We start from the raw sequence: 19861 nt of genomic DNA on the forward strand, positions 1-19861 counted from the left end.
GGGACCATGAATCTGGAAGATAGCATCTTAGCTGTAGGATGCCTTTACTTCCTTGTATGGCCCTGAACAAGTAACTTCTCCTATCCAGGCTGGTGGAGATATTTCATCTTAAAATGGGGAGATAAATAGTGTAGGAGGCAAATGTGCTACAGAGCTTGGGAAGTTGAAAATAAGTTTGGTAGAGCGTGGCACAGTGTGGACATAGCTGCTGTCACCCACATTCCCTTACCACTGGGGCAGAAGGATTCAAGGGGTTAACAGTTCACTGAATTCTTTCTAGGCCCAGCTGCCAATATGATGCAATGAGTTAGTGTCCAGGGTAATGATGTGTACTTAACAAAATTCTGCCAAAAATGACAAAACACTTCCAAGACTCTGAGCCTAGGAGAGTAAAACAAAATCTTGAGGCAAGTGACTTCTTTCTGCATTTTTTTTTTTTCCTAAGGTACAGAATATAAACAGTCCAGTCCTGCGGAATTAATCCCCAATGTCACAATCATGGAAACAGGATTGAGTAAGGGCTTGGGAAAATACCTTGTAAGAGAATGTTGGCGCTGACCATGACTTGTTCACAGTGAGTTAGCCAAACTTTTATAATCCAGAGAGATTATTGACAAACACAGAGGTGGGATTTTCTCTGGGGTGATGTAGCTCAGGTTGAAATGGAGCCCCTGTTTCTCGCATGGATATTGAACCAAACCTGACACATTTCAGGAAGTGAAAAGGCATACATTTCCCTTTCCTTCTAGAAATTTTAGTCATTTAAGTAATCCTCTGCCAAATCGATCTAAACCATGCTGGGGTCAAAATGTTAGTGGCAATAGCATTTTGATCCTGGTTTCTGTATTTGCTGAGAAACACAGACTTTTCAAAGCAGGTCTGGGTCATTCATAAAATTCTAATATTTTTAAGGGTGCCGATGATCAACTGAGTCCAGAAAATAAAAACCTCTCTCTGCATGTGGCTTAAATAATGGATTCCACCATAGAGAATGGTGTCTTTGTCTTTTTCTTCTTTTATTTATGGAAAGACTGTCCTTGAATAGTTGTTTTAAAAAGCCTCTTAGTGTAAACACAATTCATTTTGTTAGCAATCATCCTTCATCAAATGGCAACCATTTTCCTATGAGAAAATATCCTAAAATGTCCCTAAAGTTAGCTAATCAATTAGCTAATACAACAAAGTTAAATTAAAGATCTATACACAATGGAGGGCTGAGGAGTTAAAATGAGCTCGTCTGAGCCTAAATTAATTTATCTCCGTGTCTCCAGGGCAAGTAGGTACTCGGTAAATGTTTGTGGAATTGATTTGAATTCAGCCTTTTGAAAGACATTTAACCAGTAAAGCATTTCACTCCTAAATTAACTATTTTCTAGAGCAAGTGCCTTTCTACCTTCTACGCCCTTGAATGTTTCCCTCATTAGCCCCCTTTAGGAGATCGTAACATGTCCTTCTAAAGCATTCTTTCATCTCATTTTTAAAAATAGTATACTCATTTTTGCTATGGCAGTAATGCCTTGGAGAAACAGAAGTTTTCACTTGAGTCCTATGAAGAATTCTTGGCTGTGCCCTTCTGCGTAATAAAAGACATACTATGTTGCACAGAATTTAACAAAATCAGCAGTGTAAACTTGGGCTACAATACATTCTTTGATAAACAAGCTTGTGACAGGAACAAAAAATATATAGGGCAGGGATTTTTTCCAAAGTTTCAAATGTATTAGGATGTTAGAATATTCCTGTCTTGGATAAAATTCTAAATCCAGCAGGTCCCCTATGGTGCACTGGGCAAGTTTGAAGAGGCCACTCTGGGCTCTTCTGTACCAATCTTCTCCCTCACGTCCAGGTGGCTTGGTGCTCTCCTACACTAGGGACAGATGCAGATAGAGCATTTTATTTTCTTAGTGGAATTTAGTTCTGATGCTAGAACCCACTACAATCATTGAGGAAAGATTTTTGAGTTAATAATAAATGTTGTCCTAGGAGTTGGTTGAAGGAACATTCTTCTTGTCAAGCTAGTTTTAGAGTTACTCAGAAACCTTTCTTTTCTACTTTAAGCCAAGGGTAATTCCTCCATCTGAAATGCCCTTTCCCCATGGCCATCTGGGGCCTACCCACCTTCTTTCAGGCTTCACTTCCTCTATGAAGACGCTCATGAACCAGGTGGATGGGACCACACCCTTCCTTGTGTTCCCACTGAGTCCCATACTGACTACCTGGAGGAGCTTAGGGTGAGAAACAGGTGTGAGTTAGCCTAGGAGAAGATTACTTAACCTTCTAACTGAGAAACTGGAAATTAGTTTTTATTTAATTATAACCCAACAAATACTTATGGAGTAATACTACTGCACTGGTCGTTGTGCTCAGGATGTGCTCATGGATCTTTCTGCCTCTGCTGCTTCCTGGCAACCAGAGCATATTAAAAGAGCAACTTTTATGAAAAAAAGCAAGAGTTATTTTGGCACCAAGTTCTCCCAGGGTAGGGAGCATTTGTAATAGAGGCCAACATGCTAGAAGTCTCTGACCATGCCATACCAAAGTACTCAGACTATACAGAATGCATGAAATTCACACATTTCATTCCCAAGAACTCATTTGATCCTAGGAAACAAACTGGTGAATTCTTGCTTTACACACAAGTCAACAAAGGCTAAGAGAGCAGACCTACCCCTCCCACACTTGACATATCAGTGCACGAAAATCATACAGACCAGACGATAGGAACCAATTGAAAAGCAGAAGAGACCTTCAAAACATCCAGCCTCTTCTTCAGAGAAGTAGCCGTGGCGAGGCTGAGTAGCTAATCCCATATTTAAATCCCTTGAATATTTTATGGGAAAAATACTCACATAACACTCTGTATATAAAGTTGTAAATCAGAAGTGAGAGCAGATCTAGGTTTACTTCTCCAGATTTGGTGATTGACTTCTTTCCTCTGACCTTCAGGGAGTTAAGTCCAGTGTCTCCTGGCATGAAGCAAGGATATTATACTGTTGGTCTAGTTAGCTAGAAATTGGCCTTCAGATTTCTTGAGCAACCTAATCAGTTGGATAGCTTGCACAGTCAGGAAAGAGCCAGAAATCTTATGTAACAGTTTCAGATGATTATTTTTTTTTTCTTTTAGGACTTAAGAGTTATTCTTTAGAGTATGATGACTGATATTTGGCCAGGAAGTGTTGAGTGGCATTCATATGCATTTTGAGTCGAGTCTGTCTTGTTATTCATAGTGTTGTCTGGATTAAGGTAGTGCCCAGAACATAATAGGTACTCAAGAAAACTACTGATAAATGCTATTGCTGTAATTTTGATATGTATATAAAACTCATACTTGGTTATTTTGATATCTGTGCACATAATCAATGGAAAAGTTGCTTTTTTCATATGCTATAGTTGGTATGCAAATCAATTCCTTTTTTGAGAACATTTATGAGACCAACTCTCTTGTCATTATTTTTTAGGCAAGGCATGAAGGTATGTGGAGAAACTGAAGAAGGATTTTGCTTCCAAAGGCTTTACGCTGTTTTCTAGAACTTTCTTTGCCATTTCTTCAAAACTCCTGATCTGAAGCAAATTTATGATCAAATTAAACAATAATTGAGCTACTGGTGACAAATGTATATAGCAGGAGGGTGTGGAGATATCCTTCTTTAAATCTCAACGCAAGTAGATCATTCATTCATTGAGTTGGTGGTTTTTCCAAGTAGTATTCTCATTGGTAAGACATGTGAAATGTAAACTTTGGGGCCTTAAATTTCCAAGCTAAACCACTGTCTCTGAGGAATGCACCCTTCCCTTGACCCCCAACCCCTAAATCCCTGGTTATGATTACATATGACTGGAGAAACTTAGGAATGAGATGACGGAGGACCATCACATAATGATTCTGCTTTGCCCCTATAGCAAGAAGGCTCCAAAGAAGGTTTTATCTTCTTTTGTGTAATCTACCAAAGAGATGTCACTGACGTTCACCACCAGCTTGTCCCCTTCTTGCAAGGAGAACATGGCCGCTAGGTAGATGGGCTGGAACCAGTTGCTGCCTACTTCACACACCGACTTTGTCCCCATCAGGAGCTGGGTGGGCTCTGGGTACCTATCTGTTACTTTGGTGATGAGCACAGTGATGGAGTCTGGCTTCTTTATTTGGCTATGTTGGCTGATCTCACCACACTCGGAGGCAAGCCCTCGGAATGTGATCTGGGAGTAGACGAAGTACTCTCCTGCTTCTGGGATCACGAGGAATTTATTGGTGTAGTTCATCCTGTTCTTGGTGAAGGCCAGGCCAAGTTCATGCTCCCAGTGCAGAGCTGGAAACTGATTGTTTAAGGGGTTTGTGGGAGTTTGTTTCATAACTGCAAGGACAAGAGAGAAGTTTAATTTGCTCCTGTTGCAACCTGTGGACTTTGATTAAAAAAAAAAAAGTCTGATATCATGTTCAAAGGAGAGAAAAATGGTTGAATATAATCAACAGCTGATGAGTGCCTTGGGGAGGACTGGGGAAAGGATATATGAGTGGAGGTACACAGTTGTTCAAAGAGAGGAGCATCTTGGGCTTGTATCCGGGGCAAATTACTTTGCCTCTCTGAGCTTGAACTGCCTGACCTGACAATTTTGAATTTTATCTGAGACTTATGATCCTGGAAAACAGTGAAGGCTAAAAAATCCTCCCACTCTTTTATGTTCAGGAAAATGGCCTACTGCAAATAATTATCCTTCCCCAAATGACACAGATAAGACTCCTTACAGTTGCCCCTCTTGTGGACGTATGACAAGGCCAGACACCAGACCTTCCAAATCCCCATCCTTTGATTCATAAATTATTAGGTGAACCATTTTATCCCCACTGATCCATCAGAACACAATGCTTGTCTTACAGGCAAGGGTTAAGTGATGGCAACTTGGCACCTCCTTGGGTCCTAATCCTCACTCAGGACTGACCACAAACAATTTCTTCTTAGAAATGGCAATGTCTTAGATCACAGGATATTCCCCGGGAGTCTGTAAATTTTCTTATAGGTCAGGAGAATACACTTGCTTTTCCTGCTCTAGGTTTCCAACAGGTTTTTACCTATCTTTCTGCATTGTCTTGCTCTTTCCCCTGGAGTCTCAGATGTATGTGAACTCTAGGTGGGAGTGCCAGGAATTTTCATACTAGCCTTGGGAAACTGGCCAACTGGTGATAGTATGAGATTCCTCTCGATATCTTCATGTCAATGAAAATTCTTTGGAAACCCCTTCCCTAATGTAAATATTCAGTGATGTCATTATCTCGAATAGGGGACAGATGGACTGGATAGATTGGCAACTCAGGGAAACTTTCACTTGTGACCAGAGCCAGAATTACTTGAAGCTCTGAGTCTGAGGAAAGCCATTTCTGAATGACTGTGTGTGTGAATGAAAGAGAGAGACAGGAGAGAGAGAGAGCTGATAGAATCTGTAAGAAAGTGCCCACAAAAGAAAAGAGTCTAATTGTCTTAACCACAACAAACAGGTAAGTGAGGTGATGGATGTGTTAATCAGTTCAATGTAAGCATTTCACATTGTATATTGAATCAGTACACTGAACTCCATAAATGCATCAATGCACACAGTTATCATTTAATAAATAAATAAAAATTAAAAAAAAGAAAATGCCCACAAGACATGGGTGTCACCCCCCCTGACCAGCTGCCAAGGAGAAAGACATTCAAAAACCCTCCAATGAGAGGAGGAATCTGTTACACCAAGGGGTGTAGTTTCCAGTTTTAAGCTTCTGGAATGAGTTTTGGTAAATATGCTGAACGATATCTCAGGAGCATGGCCCGTGGTCTCCTGGAGAACACAGGAGGGAGGCTTACCTGTGAGGTGTGCCCTTGGCTTATCTCCATCATCTCTGAAAGATGTGTCTGTAACGGAAGGAGAAATGTGCTTGGGATGATTCAAAACATGACCACAGAGGGAACTTTGGGAGTTGCAGGGTATCTGGGACAGGAGAGGAACCTCTCCTCCAGCTTGATCTGGTCCACTCTCTGTGGGTTTGGAATTGGAATGTGGTGCCCACAGCAAGCACCACGGAGGACAGGGGAGACTCAGAGCAAAGAGTCTTGAATGCCAGTGAATCACCACACAGCTTTTGGTTAAGTTATCTAGCCTTTCTGGGACTCTGTTTTCTCATCTCTAAGATGGGCACAGTCACCCATCCCTGCCACAGATGGAGACTGTTCAGTATGATTCTTGGCATGTGGTCAGAGCTCAGTGAAACCCAACGTGCTGCTCCTTCACTCAAGCTGCTTCCTTGGGAGCTAATTGGATTTTTGGTTTCTTCATGGGCACTTTAATTACATCACTGAGTATATGGCTGCCCCAACAGAAATGGGATGGGGAGTGGGCAGGGGAAATGCTATGCAGTTGTATGACCTTGGAGGTCCTTTTTCTCTCTGGATCTTGGACCTCTGTTTCCCTGTTAGTGCTCAGGAAAACCTTAGAATTTCCCTTCAGTTCTCACAGATGATTATATTGAATTAAGTATGTTCTATCTTTAGCAATAAAAATGATGTTGATGATGGTAAAAATCCACAGCACACCTTTGATATACTACCCATCGTTTTAACCCCTTTTTAGGAATTCATTTTTTTAATTCACACTAACACTGTTGGGTAGGTATTATTATAACCATTTTTATAGATAAGTTGGAGGCAGAGACAGGTGAAATTATTTGCCCAAAAGTCATACTGCTAGTAAATGCCAGAGCTGGGGTTTGAATTCTGGCTGTTGTCTCCAAAGGCCAGGCACTTGGCCATGGCCATTTTGCCTTCTTAGTGCCTAGGGAGGGGACGCCCCTCTCCTCTGAGTTTGCATCACTTGCTTAGTGACTTGGTAATTAAAGACCAACCAGAACTACTAGAAAGTTTTTTGTTCCCCATGAGAAAAGGCATCAAAGATGAACACACTTACAAGCTCGCTGGTGTGAAAGTCCAAACTCCTGTTCTTTTAGAGCCTGTTGGGGAGGAAATAGATATAGTTCAGACTGACTGTCTGTGGTCCTTGTGACCCCCAACACTCCATACTGCTGTGCCCATAGCACCAGTATGATTAAGGTGCCCCTGACACCCAGCCGGGGAACTCTGCAATGAGGAAAACGGGAATAAAAATAGTTTTGTTGATGGGAACCTGGTACCTTACTTAGCTCTCCATTTTCCTTCTCTGGTGTTCCCAGTGACCTTTCTCTCTCTTATGCTTGTCTCTGAAGCTTTAAAATTCTTTCCTAAGAGCTTTTCTTGTTCTATTCTAGGGGACCTCAGCATCTGGTCATTGCTTCCATTATTTGAACAAATAATAGCACATGCTTTCTTCTCTTTTCTTCTCCACAATTTAAAAATTGGAACTGTTCTTAAAAAACGATACAGAAAAAAGAAATAATGGCTATGGTGCCCTTCTCATCAGCTTCAACAATTCTTCCTTGTTTCTGTGCAATAAAGACCTTTAAAAAATCATTGCAACCCTAAGCTTGTGAGCCATTTCCAATACCACGTGACAGCAGAAGAGTAACTGCCTTGGAGGCAGACAGATATGAATTTGAATCCTGGTTCCACCATTTACTAACAACGTGGTCTTGAGCAAGACAGTTTTCCTATATGAGCTTTGGTGTTCTCATTTGTGTGGCAGGAATAATAATATCCATAGCCCTACATTTTTCTCAGGATTGAGATGATGATCAAATCAGAAAGTGTATGAGTCGGAGTAAAGAATACACAGAAAATGGAGAAACTGCTCACCTGCCTGCACATAAACCTTAAGAGCAAAGAGGAAGCTCTTAGCTTAGGAATAATACCACTATCATTCATTTTGCAATGTTTTCCTGAAACCTTCTCTAATACGATTTTGATACAACATACTCTTCTGATTTGGTTCTTGTAACTACACAGCTTCCACTAACAAAGCAATCCTCCTGTAGCCATGAATACTTGATCTGTTTTACATCTTAAAATCTGTGTGTGTGTGTGTGTGTGTGTGTGTGTTGTGAGTATACAGTCAGGTTCTGTGGGTTCCACATGTGTGGATTCAGCCAATTATGGATCAAAAGTATTTGGGAAAAACCATAAGGAAAATAATACAACAGAGGGATCACGTCTGAGGTTTAACTTACAAGGGTACAAGTGAATCTTTCTAAGAGTAGAATGTGAACGTTTTAGAACAATAACTAAGAAAATGACATGAAGGCTGTGTTAACCAGTTTGATGGAAGCATTTCGGATTGTGTGTGACAACCCCACACTGTACCCCAGAAGTGCATTAATGTACATAGTTACCATTCAATAAAAAAAAAAAGAAAATAATACAACAATGAAAAATAAAGCAAATAAAACCCAATACAATATAAGAACTATTCATATAGCAATGATGTCGTTTGGGTACCATAAGTAATCTAGGATGGTGTAAAGTACATGGGAGGGACCATGTAGATTATGGGCAAATGTTGTGCTATTATATATAAAGGACTGGAGCATCTACAGATTTGGGCATCTATTGGGGTTCTAGAATCAATCCCTGCAGATACAGAGGAAAGACTGTCTTGTGAATGAGAGATGTGTGTCTGTGTGAGTGTGAGAGGACTCAGCTCTCCCAGTGGAAGAGAGTGTGGATTGATGCGTTTGGTGTCTGTACATTTGTACATGTCTGTGCTGTGGTGTTGGGTACCTGGATTTCTTTCCATCTTTCTGGTCATGTGGCTTTAACTGTGTCACTGGTGAGTCTAGATCTGTGAGCAGTTGTGTGACATTAGTAATCTTGTTACAACTCAGACCAGAATATTTTCTCTTCCAAGCCATGCTACCCAACCTCTACTGGAAGCTCTCTTGAGAGCAGCAATCTTGTCTTTGAATGATTAACAGACTTCATGGTTCCTGAAGCCCCTTTCCCTCCACTTCCCGATTGTTACTAATGGTGCCCCTGCTTCCCCTTGATTATTGGACCTGATTGCTCCTTTCTTCTTCCCCAAACCTAAGAGCTGTCATTTCTGCTTTGCAGTTTTTCTCATCATGCTACACTCCAGGCTTAGGAATGCTGCTCTCCTGGATCCTTCTGATAGGTCTCCCTTTCTGATAAGGTCTTCATGCCTTGGGTTTCTCCCTTTCCCTGGTCTATTTCCTTGCCCACCTTCAGGGGGCTTTTCTTAAAGAATCACTTTATTGAGACACAACTCTGTTCATAAACCTTCAGTGGCTCCCCAAGGCCTTCAAGACGCAGTCCTAACTCAATGTGGCATTCAAAGTCCCAAACTGACCCTCCCAGTCTTGTTATCCATTATCTACTCCTGTCTAAGCTCTCTGAATTCCCAGCTCTCTGTGTGCTGGGAATGATTCAAGGGATCTGAAAAATGCAGCAAGTGTATCTACCTTTATGGGATGAGTAGGGGCACTGTTCTACTAAGCCCGTCACGGGCACATTCTCTTTCAGCTTCATAACAACACCCTAAGGAAGGTGCTGTTCATATCTTTATGTTGAAAACGGGGCGGGGGGGGGGATAAAGAACTCTCCCAACATCCCACACCTGCAAATTAGAGGAGTAGGACTTTAACTCAGGCCACGCCACTCCAGAATCTCAAATCCCAAACCCACTGCATTGGACAAGTTCCTTCTCTAGTGAGGTAGACAAATAAGTACCAGCAGTTTCATTCAGTGGGGCAAGTCCAGAATTCAGGAAAGAGAGACCTGATCCAGAAGTGGGGGAATCAAGGAAAATTATTCCTCAATTGAGTCTCTCACAGATTCTTCAGGTATTATCCAGGTGATAAAAGAGGCAATGGGCCTTCTAGACAAGGCCAATAGCTTGTGCAAGAGTAAGGTGGCCCAACAGAAAGTGAGGGCAGTTGGAAAATGGCAAGGCTTTCTACTGCCAAATGAATACAGCATATACGCTGAGCACAGGGTCATGTCTACAATGGTTTTTAAAAACCTAAACCCATCAATGACTCTGGATGGGCTCAGGGAGTGGAGAAGCTTATTCTATAGCCTATCACCTTACTTTGTATTTACCAAGCAGATAAAGGAATTGATCCTTTGGCAAGTCAGAAAACTGAAGATGGGGTTCTCAAAGAGAGTCAGAGAGATCTTGAGTGAATCCTCCTGTGTAGGAAAGGATACTTGTCCTGGGTGGTCTTCTTTGGGTTCATTTCATTCTCTTCAGTATCTTCTAAGCAGATACTCAGCTAAAAGTTTGAAGCATTCTTTTTTTGACTCAGAATCCCACTGTCATTAGCATGTGTTTGGGATATAGACACATTTCCATGTTTGCTGTGCTCTATTACTTGGGCACACATTTTATTTTCAGGTATGGATTGTAGTGGTGCAGAACGCCATGCAACATCTGAGGGCGGGGACAGTGACAGTTGCCAGGTGTTGAGATACAAACATTCCAAGAGTCCACAAGAACATCAGTTGAGCCTTTCTCTTTAAGAACAACGTCTGAGCCTATTGTTTCTGCTTCTCTTAATAATGACTGTCTATCATGGGAGGGAGACTATTTTAACAGGAAGCAAGAATGAATGAGGAGATTTGAGAGGATGAAATAAAAGCTTATTTGGGAAAAGGTGTATGCATTGAAGCTGTCCCAATATTTGCTCTTAAGGTGGTTGCTGGCAACACCAGGCCGATACACTGTCTAACTGTGTTTTACCCTTACCCTCAGTGCCATCACTTCTGGGTTATTTTGGGGGTACTAACAAGACAGTGATTCCCGAGGGTGCTTGTTACTGCAACATTAGTGTCTAATTCTGAATAGATGTGGGGCCCAAGACCACGTTTAAAGAATGAGATTTACTTCGATTTCAAACCACTGGCTGAGAACCAGGATCTAATTTTATTATTTGTGTACTTAACAATTTTCTCTCTCTAGTGGAATTCAAGCTCCCTACAGGTGGGGCCCTAGTCTGCCTGTTTGTTCACCACTGTATTCTCAGTGCCTTGGACGTGCCAGGCACTTCTGCCGGATTATCTCATTGGGAGAACGTGCACATTTTTAGGCACCAGGAAGATAGAGGAAGAAAAGAGAGCAGAAGATGTAAAGTAAATGAGAGCAGAAGATGTAAAGTTCAGATGCTACAAATTCAGCCAGAGTTTTGCAATCTAAACATCTAGGACAGAGATCTTTTTGCTCATGGTTTTTAAAGTTTGAATTACATAGAGGTAGGTAGTCATGATCTTTTAGTACAAGGGCCTCTAAAATTCTTCATCTGGCTCTGCATGGATCATAGTTATGGCTCTAGAAATAGAGGAGCCAGGAGCCAGAGTCTGAAAAGATAAATGTATATGCCCATGGGTGTTATCCCAGTGGGAGAGTGAGATGCCCACTGCCATCCTAATTAAACAAGCTGGGTTCTCCTACTTCCCTTAGTTCCTGTAGGTCAGAGAATTTTCACTTTTATTGTATTTTATTTTATATGTTGATTGGTAATCCTTGACTTGACCTGACCATCACCTGTTATCATAGGCATTTTGGGAATTATTCTAATTCTAATTAGGCAGAAGAAAGAATGGTGAGAAAGAGGAGGCTGAGACTTAGTTGAAGGCCTCCCAGGTGCCAGGCCCTCTATTGGGCATTTATGTGTGTTCCTTACCTATAATCATACTCCAGCCACTTTCAAAGAAGGGATCAGGATCTCTTCTTTTTTATCATCTGCGTGAGCCTTACAGCAGAGCCCTGAAGACGTTAAGCAACTGTCCAAGGTCAAAGAGCGAACAGAGGGCTTGGGATCTGAACCTTTAGACTAATTACAGACCCTGGCGCACATTAGGAGCTCCGTAAACATTAGCTGAGATGCTAGACAAACAAGTCTGGAGTAAGATAATCTTTGAGATTTCCTGGCATTTCCCCAGTAAAATCCCTTGGGTGTATTTTAACTAATGATCCACTTAGCCTTTCCTCCCATGTGCTACAGTCACTCTCTCTATCTATTCATAAACAGGAAGAGATATTCATTTCTTGCTGTCATAAATGCTGCAACTGCAAAGTCATAAATGTTTTATGACCCATCACATCCTCCCAGCACTTCCAGGAGAAAGATGCAGACTTTTGCTTTTCTGTGCCTTCTCCCTGTTTCTACTCACACACAAGTATAAGTCCAGCCCTGCACATATTTATTCCGAGGTCATTTCATGTCATCATCCCCCAAGGTGCCCCAGACGGGGCTGTATACGCAACATTCAGTGCAGTTCAGAGTAAAGATGCTGGTGTTTTCAGCTGAGCAAATTTGGAAATCCCAGCTCTATCACTTCCTGGTGCTTGGATTTTGTTATGTCATCCAACCTTGGTGAGACTCGGTTTGCTTATCAGTAAAAGTAGACAATGATTCCTTCCTCCCAGGACTACTGTGATGGCTCCAGAAAGACCACACACAGGAAGCGGGTATCCAGCTCATTTTTCTCTTTCTTTGGGATCAATAAATGCTTGTGGGCTGAATCATTTCTTCTCAGCCTCCTTTTGGCCTTATGACTTCCATTGTACACAGAAGCCACTTTTGTATGTATTTATGACAAGTGGCAGACTCGGATCCTTTAAGAACTCTGGGTGGCTTCCTCCCTTTCCTAGGGACAGACATTCAATAAGCTTCCTCCTGCTGGACTTTGGTTCTGGACCTCCTGTTCTTTCAGAACACAAAGTGGGTTGAGGGAATGGAATTGTTGCCCCACTTGTTTCATATCCCAAGCTTGTTGCTGCCACGGTGAAGGAGGTCAGGCTGGGAGATGATCTCTTATAGCCACTGTGTGGCTGCAGCCAGTGGTGTGAGCTCTGTCCCCTGAGAACACAGGAGCTCCCTGAGCCGACCTGGGGCTCAGTGATGAGTGTGTTCACCTTGCCAGGTGAGCGAGTAGTTCCGGAAATTACCAGCTACAAGCTGCCCCCTTGTCTGGGATTTGCACCTCCTGCACCCGCCCTTCCGCCCTCTGCATTTCTTCACGCCCTCTGGCTTTCCTGCCCTTTACCCCACAGCCTGACCTTTGGAGTGAATATTTTCAAGGTGAGCTGGGGTTTTCTGAGGCCACAGCAGGGGTATTACCACTGAGGGAGTAGGTGTTTTGCAATTTACAGAGTACTTTTATCTTAATTGTTTGTTTCCTCTAGACAGGGCTAAATGGACAATCAGGGTTATCCTCTTCCCAAAAGAGGAGACAATGGGAGTGAGGAAACCTGGGGTAGGTAGGGAGCAGCAGGATGGCTGCTTTCTGGACATCTTGCGAATTCTCCTACAGTGCATGGAAGAAAGAGTATCAACCTCCTCATTAGCTCAGGGGTTTGTACTTTGCCTATCTCTTCCCCCCTTTCTCCATCCAGAGGACACTTAGTGAATGCCGTCTCTGTGCCAGGTGCAGCTAAGTGCCCCAGGGAGGAAGGGCGCTGGCATTTGTTGAGCACTTACTCTGTGCCAGACACTTCTCCTGGGGAGATCCTCCCGACCACCCCAGGGGGTGAACACTTTTTTTGACTTATGCCCAGAACAGGTGGTTAGGAGAGATAATATAGAGCAGGTTTGAGTCCCAGTGTCACACTCTTTAACTGTGGGTGCATTGCTTAACTTCTCTAAGCCTCAATTTCATCATCTCCAAAGTGGGGCTAGTAATAGGACTTTCCCCACTGTGTGGTTTTCATTACTAACTGAGATGATGCATGTAGCAATAATAGCAAACATGCCAGACACCCATGTTAAACACTTTCTAGGTATGATCTCATTTGCTCTTCTTAAAACCCTTCCTATGAAGAAATGTAGTATGGTGTCTAGTAGTATAAAATAAGCTACTAATAGGTCACGGCTGGGACGGGGTGGAGCTATGGCTTGCCCTTAATCTGTGCGCAGGTCCAGCTAGGTGGCATCATAATGGGGTCTTGCTGGTCAGGGTAAGTCTCAGGGACAAGTGTTGAGGGTAGAAGAGTGCAGGGAGCAAAGGCTAGGAGCCTTAAAGGGATTTTCAGGAATGGATAGAAGTGAGGCTGGAGGGAACTAAGGAGAATGTGGGGGAGAATGCGCAGGTGATTCTAGAAGTAAGACTGGGAGGGGAAGGACAGATAGGGTAAATGTTCCATCCTGGCAGGAATGCCTCTTGTGGGGATCACTGATAACTCACTGCCTGGTACTGACTGCCCACTCTGCTGTGCTTGGGCTGAGCCACCTTGGTGCATTCTGCTTTGCCTAGAGCACAGACTGCATACCAGAGCTGTGCTGAGGAAGACAGAGGCCTGGCCTTGGGGCACCTGGAAAGCCACAGAAGGGCCCAAAGAATGCCCAGGCTGTGGTCAAGTGAGCTAGATAAAAAATGGATCGAAAGACATGATCCCTGGGGGGTTGGAGGACAGAGGAGGGGGGGAAGGAAGCCTGGAGAGACAGTGAATGGACATCAGAGACCAAGAAAAGCCCTCCAGCATAGCCAGCCATGGCAGATTCCAGAGCAGGTGGAGAAGTTATTCTCTATGATGTAATTGCCTTGAGCAGGGACGTTCCCTGGTTATTATAATAATAATTGGTGCCATTTACTAATCCCTCACTTTCTGGAAGACACTTTAAATATTCTAATTATCACTACTTCATACATAAAGAAGATGAGGCTTAGGAAGCTCAGGTAAACAGGGCTAAGAAGTAATCAGGTCTGAATTCAAACTGAATTAGAAGTTATGACTTAAGATTTTTCTGAGACGCAAATCTGCCTGATATCCCACAGAAGTCTGAAGGTCCTAAAACATTTTACTATGCCTGTTTTTTCTGCATAGGTAAAATACACATCTTGTACAAAAGAGTGTGGGTTTATCAACGTCTCCCCGCTTCCCTGTTGACAGGTTACCCAGCTTCCCTCCTTGGACGCTAGTATAGTTGACATTTCTCTTGTGCTCTTCCTGAGATATTCGATGTGTTTATAAACACATTCATATTATGTGAAGTTTTTCATTAAGTGAAGTGGACCATATTATGTGAGCTGTTACGCACTCTGCTTTTCTCGTTTAACTTGTACGTAATGGGCTGCACACACTTGGCTATATGAAAGGGTGAGGCTTGTTTCTACCTTTGCGATGTCTCAGGAGATTGCCTGCGCTCTGTATCACATTCAATAATAAAACTGTTTTCTTTCTCTTCCACCTTTGTGGAGAGGATTTTGTTTTAATTATATTTCCACAACATGAACCTGCTGTGCTACTGTTCTGATCCTTACTCTTCTCTTTGGAAAAACACGCAAAGCCCTATTCCCACCCACCCCCAGGCCAGGAGTCCTGGGAGGGTGATTCTGAGGGTAACATGACTTGGTGTGTGAATTTCTTCTCAGGGAGGCTAGCACAGGTGAGGCTTGGTGACTGGCAATTGTTGCCACTGCTGTCACTGATTTCCTTCTTCCTTTGGCCCGTGGTATGGCTGCCTGGGTTCAGAGCAGGAGGTCAGATGGGTCAGTTTCAATAAAGATCTTGGCTCTGCCACTGACTAGAGGCACAGGTATGGGAAAATCTCTTCAGCCCTCCTAGACTCAGTTTCCCTATTTGCAAAAACAAAGGGCTTTCGGCTGGCTACCCTTCAGGGCTTTGTTGCCTTCAACGACTGGTGGTCATTGACTGGCTCTTCTCTGTAATGGGGGCCTCATGCACAGCATTCTAGCCACAGAAACCTTCCCTGAACCACCCCTATCTTGGTGTGTGGACGAGGAAAACATCTGGAATTCTATAGCACCTCGACATTAAAGGAGCCTATTTCCTGAGGCCAAGATCAAGTTTTCTCATTATTTTCCTGGTGCTTGTCATAGAATCATGACCACATCGCAGTAACTGTGTGCATGTAGCTCTCCCCACATGCTCAGCACACAGAATGCCCCTGCACAGGCCTGTTGACACTGGTGGAGTACTGATTTCAGTACCCCTTTTCAAAAAAAAAAAGAAACAGGCTCAAATAAATGGAACCACCAGCCTATTTGCATGGGGTCAGAAGTTGCTTAACTGGGTTTCAAATCCAAGTATCTGCCTAAGAATCATATTTCATTGCATGTCCACCCATGTCCTCCTTGGTGACCCCGTTTTCCCTCCGAATGCCACCCTCTGTGAGCGGGTCTTCTCTGACAGTCCCTCCATATCCGCTCTCCGCCCTGCTCAGGCCTCTCTGTGCCCTGTGAGGCTGCTCCTGGCTCCTGGGAGCCCTGTTGTTCTGTGGATCCTGGTCAGTGGCACTGGAGGCCAGGAGGAGAGAGCAGTCAGCCTCCCCTCCCCCTGCTCTTTCCCTGCTGTTCTGGCAGTGGCCACCTCTCCATCCCGGGCTCTCCTGGCCTCCAGGCAGGCCTCGCTCAGGGTTTGGTTCTCCCTGGGCTTCTCTAACACTCCTCCCTCCATGGCCCCTTCACCTGAGACATGGTCACTGCTTTCCACCGCTGCCAACCCTGGATGCTTCCAGCCCTATCTCAGGAAATAGGCCTGTCCTTCAACCTCTTCAAATGCCTCTTTGCATGTCCTCCTTTAAACTCTCATCTTGGAGTGGGCCAGCTGTTTCTTCTCAGGACCCCGATTGCTACATGTGCCTCGGCCGCGCCCCCATTTCCCTTTTTATTTTCTCTTCTGACGCACTAAGAAGTCACACAGCCTGGCCAAACTGCAGCTCTGCACGTCCACTCTCTGGGGAGAAAGGTTGATTTATGATGAAATGGATGGTGGGAGCCTGTTCATTTCTCCAGCACCTCCAGGCAGGCACAGAGACAGCCCAGGGGGTACAGTGGTGAGTAAGACGCACCTTCCTTCATGGGGCATCACAGCTCAAGCCTGCAATTCGCCTGCTATGGGAGCAAGTCACTGGCTCTCCCTTGGGCCGTGGCCTTCCACGTGATATTCTTCTAGATAAACAAAGGCGTTCTCTGCTTTCTGCTGACCTTGGGGATCTCAGACATCGTCCTGGGTGGTAGAAACCCAGGGTTCCCCTCAGATCCCCTGGATAGTGCAGGTTACTAGAGGCCACTCTTTGAAGAACCACTGTCTTCTTTTGGCTAAAGAGGGACAGAGTACCAGAGTGATGACCAGTGCTGCCACATGGCTTCTTGTAGGGACCTGCTTCACAGTGGCCAAGGGGTCGCAGCCTGTCCTCCCCGGCCCTGCCGTTCTGGTCTGCATGAGCAGCACTTCCGGTCGTCTGCATACTTCTACATTTTACAAGTGATGGCATGAGGCCATGGATGCTGCTGTCTGAATCACAGTCTGTGGACTCTGGCAGGGTAGTTAAAAATTAGCCATGGCTTGTGCACTGTGTCTCTGCTTTGAAGCTGGCTGGGATTGCTTAGATTCCAGGCTTTTGGCTAAACCAATTAAAAAAGCCTGTTTTCTCCTTTGGAATTTAATACTTTGGACTGAGATTAAATCAGCCATCAGAGATAATGAAGGAGATTTCTATTACCTGAATGATACATTCTTGAAGCTTTGAAGTACATTTTTGATGTTCCTAGTCCAGAATTATGTTTTCCTCCTTGACACCTGAACTCCACCCCCACCGTTACTCTCTCTGGAGTCTGTATTCTTTTCTTGACTAAATTTCTCCCCAGCTTCCAGCAAAACTTTAGAGCTAGACAATCAATCTTGAGTATTAAAAAATAATATTTCTATGTAGTATATATACATGTATAACATGGAATGCTACTTAGCCATAAAAAAGGATGACTAAGCTTCTCCCAAGCTTACGCCAAGACCTTAGAGATAATCAATCTTGAATATTAAAAAATAATATTTCTATGTGGCATGTCCATACAAATACACAAACCACTGAATAGTACTCAGCCATGAAAAAGAATGAAATAATCTCTTGCAGTGACATGGATGGAACTGGAGGCCAGTATTCAACAGAGCGTGTCAAGAACAGAAAATAAATGCAGCAAGTTCTCCCTTGTAAGTGGGAGCTAAAGCCATAGTGATGCATGGCCGTACAGGGGACTTAATGCACTTTGGATGTGCAGAAGTGGAAAGGGGGAGGAGGAAAAGGATGAAAAAATTACCTATTAGGTACAATGTCCACTACTCAGCTAATGAGTACACTAAAAGCCCAGACTTCACCATTCAGCCACGTAACAAAAAGCCATTTGCAGCCCCTAAGTCTGTTGGAAATTAAAAAAAATAATAATATTTTCAAACCCAAGAAAGGGAATTAGATAAATAAACTGTAGCATACACATTTAGGAATATGGGTCTATATCATCATGCTGATGTGAATTTATTAATACATAAATAAAATCATGCTAGGAGATTCAGTGTAATCCCATTTTATTAAAAATAATGTGGAATTATATAATCTGAACAGTTAACAGTGGTCACCTCTAAAGGATTACGGGTAATGATGATTTTCTTCCTTCCCTTAACTGTGTTTTCTAACCTTTAAAAATTACCATTTATTAGTTATGAAATTTTAAAAGACTTTTTTTAAAATAAAAAGGAATGTTCCCAAATCATCAATGCTGTATACTAGGATTATAATTATCTAAAACACAGGGCTTGAGGTCATTCCCATTTAAACATAAGGGATATTTCATTTCCTGGAAATAACTGAGAATAAAAACCAAATCGAGCTTCTCCACCTCTCCCATTCTGCATTTTCCTTGCACGTGGAAACAAGGAGTGTGATGCATCTTGGAGCTGCCTGTCTTTCGTCCAACTTCCAATGCTGAAATAGCTGCCTCTGCCACAGAGACTGTGCTGACAAACCCCTCACCTCCCAGGTCACAGTGGAATCTTGCTTACCTGGAACTGTACACAGGCCTCTTCATGGGCCCAGAGCTGGCTGATGAGCAGGTAGGTGATGAGCCCTGCCACGAAAGGAAGAGACACCAGGTAGCAGGTGAGAGCCCAGCGTCCTCTGCTCTTGGCCTTGGGCCTGCAGCCTCCATCCTCGGGCAGCATTTCCATGCTGGCTGTTTCCCCAAAGCCCAGACTCAGAGCCTCTGCCATACTCCTCCTGCTGGTCTGGAGGCGCCTCTGACTCTGGGCCAGAGACCCCCCCATTAAATAAGCCTTGACAGGGGTTGAATTAATCACTGCCTACTCCTCCCCTTTTCTCTTCCCCCCTCCCTGCCTTGAGCACACTACAGCCCTGCCCTGCAAGGGAATGTACCGCCCACAACAGAAACCAAGTTTGGTTTAAGAAAAAAAAAAAAAAAAAGAAGAAGAAGGAGACGGAGAAGAAGAAGAAGGAGACAGCTTTCCCAAGCGTATTTATATACAGTATACTCATGTGCTCCCTCCTTCGTTTACAGAAGGAAGTTAGGAAAGTCCCTGCAGGAGGAGAGAAAGAATTCATCAAGTCAGTGGGTGGAGTAAATTAAGATCTACCTGGTCCCCACACTCTGGAGAGCAGCTAGCCTGGCCGGTCTGGGAGTGCTGCTGCTTCTGGAAGTGAAAGTGAGAGACAGAGGGTGTGTGGCTTGCATACTGGGAAGTGGAAATCACGTTTGCATCAGCCCTTTGCAAAGCTCTGCCCAACCCCCTGTCTTTTTGAACCTCCCAGAACTCATTCCCATCGTACAGATGGCAATATCCAAGTTCTGAAAGAGGAGGACATTTGCTTTAAGTCACTCAAGGATTAAGACAGAGGAGCTATGAAGATGACCTAGTCCTAAATCATGGCTTGGGGTTCTGGTCTCTACCACACTACTGCCTATGACAGGAAAGTGTGTTTGTAGCCCGCACTGAACGTTGTCTAAGCAGAGTGTATGAAGTCGTAAATGGAAGTGACTGTCTGTGAGGAGAGGACATTGACCCCTACGGCCTGATTAGTCCAAAGTTAATTGATCACCAGTGATATGCCTTGCCGCACAGTTGGAGTTTGGCCAGGGCTGGGTTTGAAACCACCACCCTTGGTATATGGGGCTGGTGCCCTACTCACTGAGCCACAGGTGCC

At 43.7% G+C, this 19861-nt stretch overlaps 1 protein-coding gene across 1 annotated transcript; it reads right to left on the minus strand.

Annotated features, from left to right (window-relative positions):
- Positions 1–741: 741 nt before the first annotated feature.
- TNFSF15 (TNF superfamily member 15) lies at positions 742–18991 on the minus strand. The gene is made up of 4 exons (XM_003785243.2): positions 18706–18991; positions 6931–6973; positions 5835–5882; positions 742–4349 (listed from the first exon to the last, which is right to left on the minus strand). Exons 1-4 carry the CDS (start codon positions 18964–18966, stop codon positions 3895–3897), a joined length of 807 nt encoding a protein of 268 aa, XP_003785291.2. The 5' UTR covers positions 18967–18991; the 3' UTR covers positions 742–3894.
- Between the last annotated feature and the right edge of the window lie 870 nt (positions 18992–19861).

The sequence above is a fragment of the Otolemur garnettii genome, unplaced genomic scaffold (assembly GCF_000181295.1).
Source record: "Otolemur garnettii isolate 467f Iridium unplaced genomic scaffold, OtoGar3 scaffold00014, whole genome shotgun sequence".
NCBI classification, from domain to species: Eukaryota; Metazoa; Chordata; class Mammalia; order Primates; family Galagidae; genus Otolemur; species Otolemur garnettii.

What these genes read in the sequence shown, in the direction of transcription:
- TNFSF15 (XM_003785243.2), bottom strand. Translation starts at nt 18,966, where the DNA reads ATGGGGGGGTCTCTGGCCCAGAGTCAGAGGCGCCTCCAGACCAGCAGG. An exon ending in AGGCCTGTGTACAGTTCCAG is followed by an intron (nt 6,974 to 18,705) that starts GTAAGCAAGATT and finishes CCTCCCCAACAG; the next exon opens with GCTCTAAAAGAACAGGAGTT. An exon ending in GCCAAGGGCACACCTCACAG is followed by an intron (nt 4,350 to 5,834) that starts GTAAGCCTCCCT and finishes TTGTCCTTGCAG; the next exon opens with TTATGAAACAAACTCCCACA.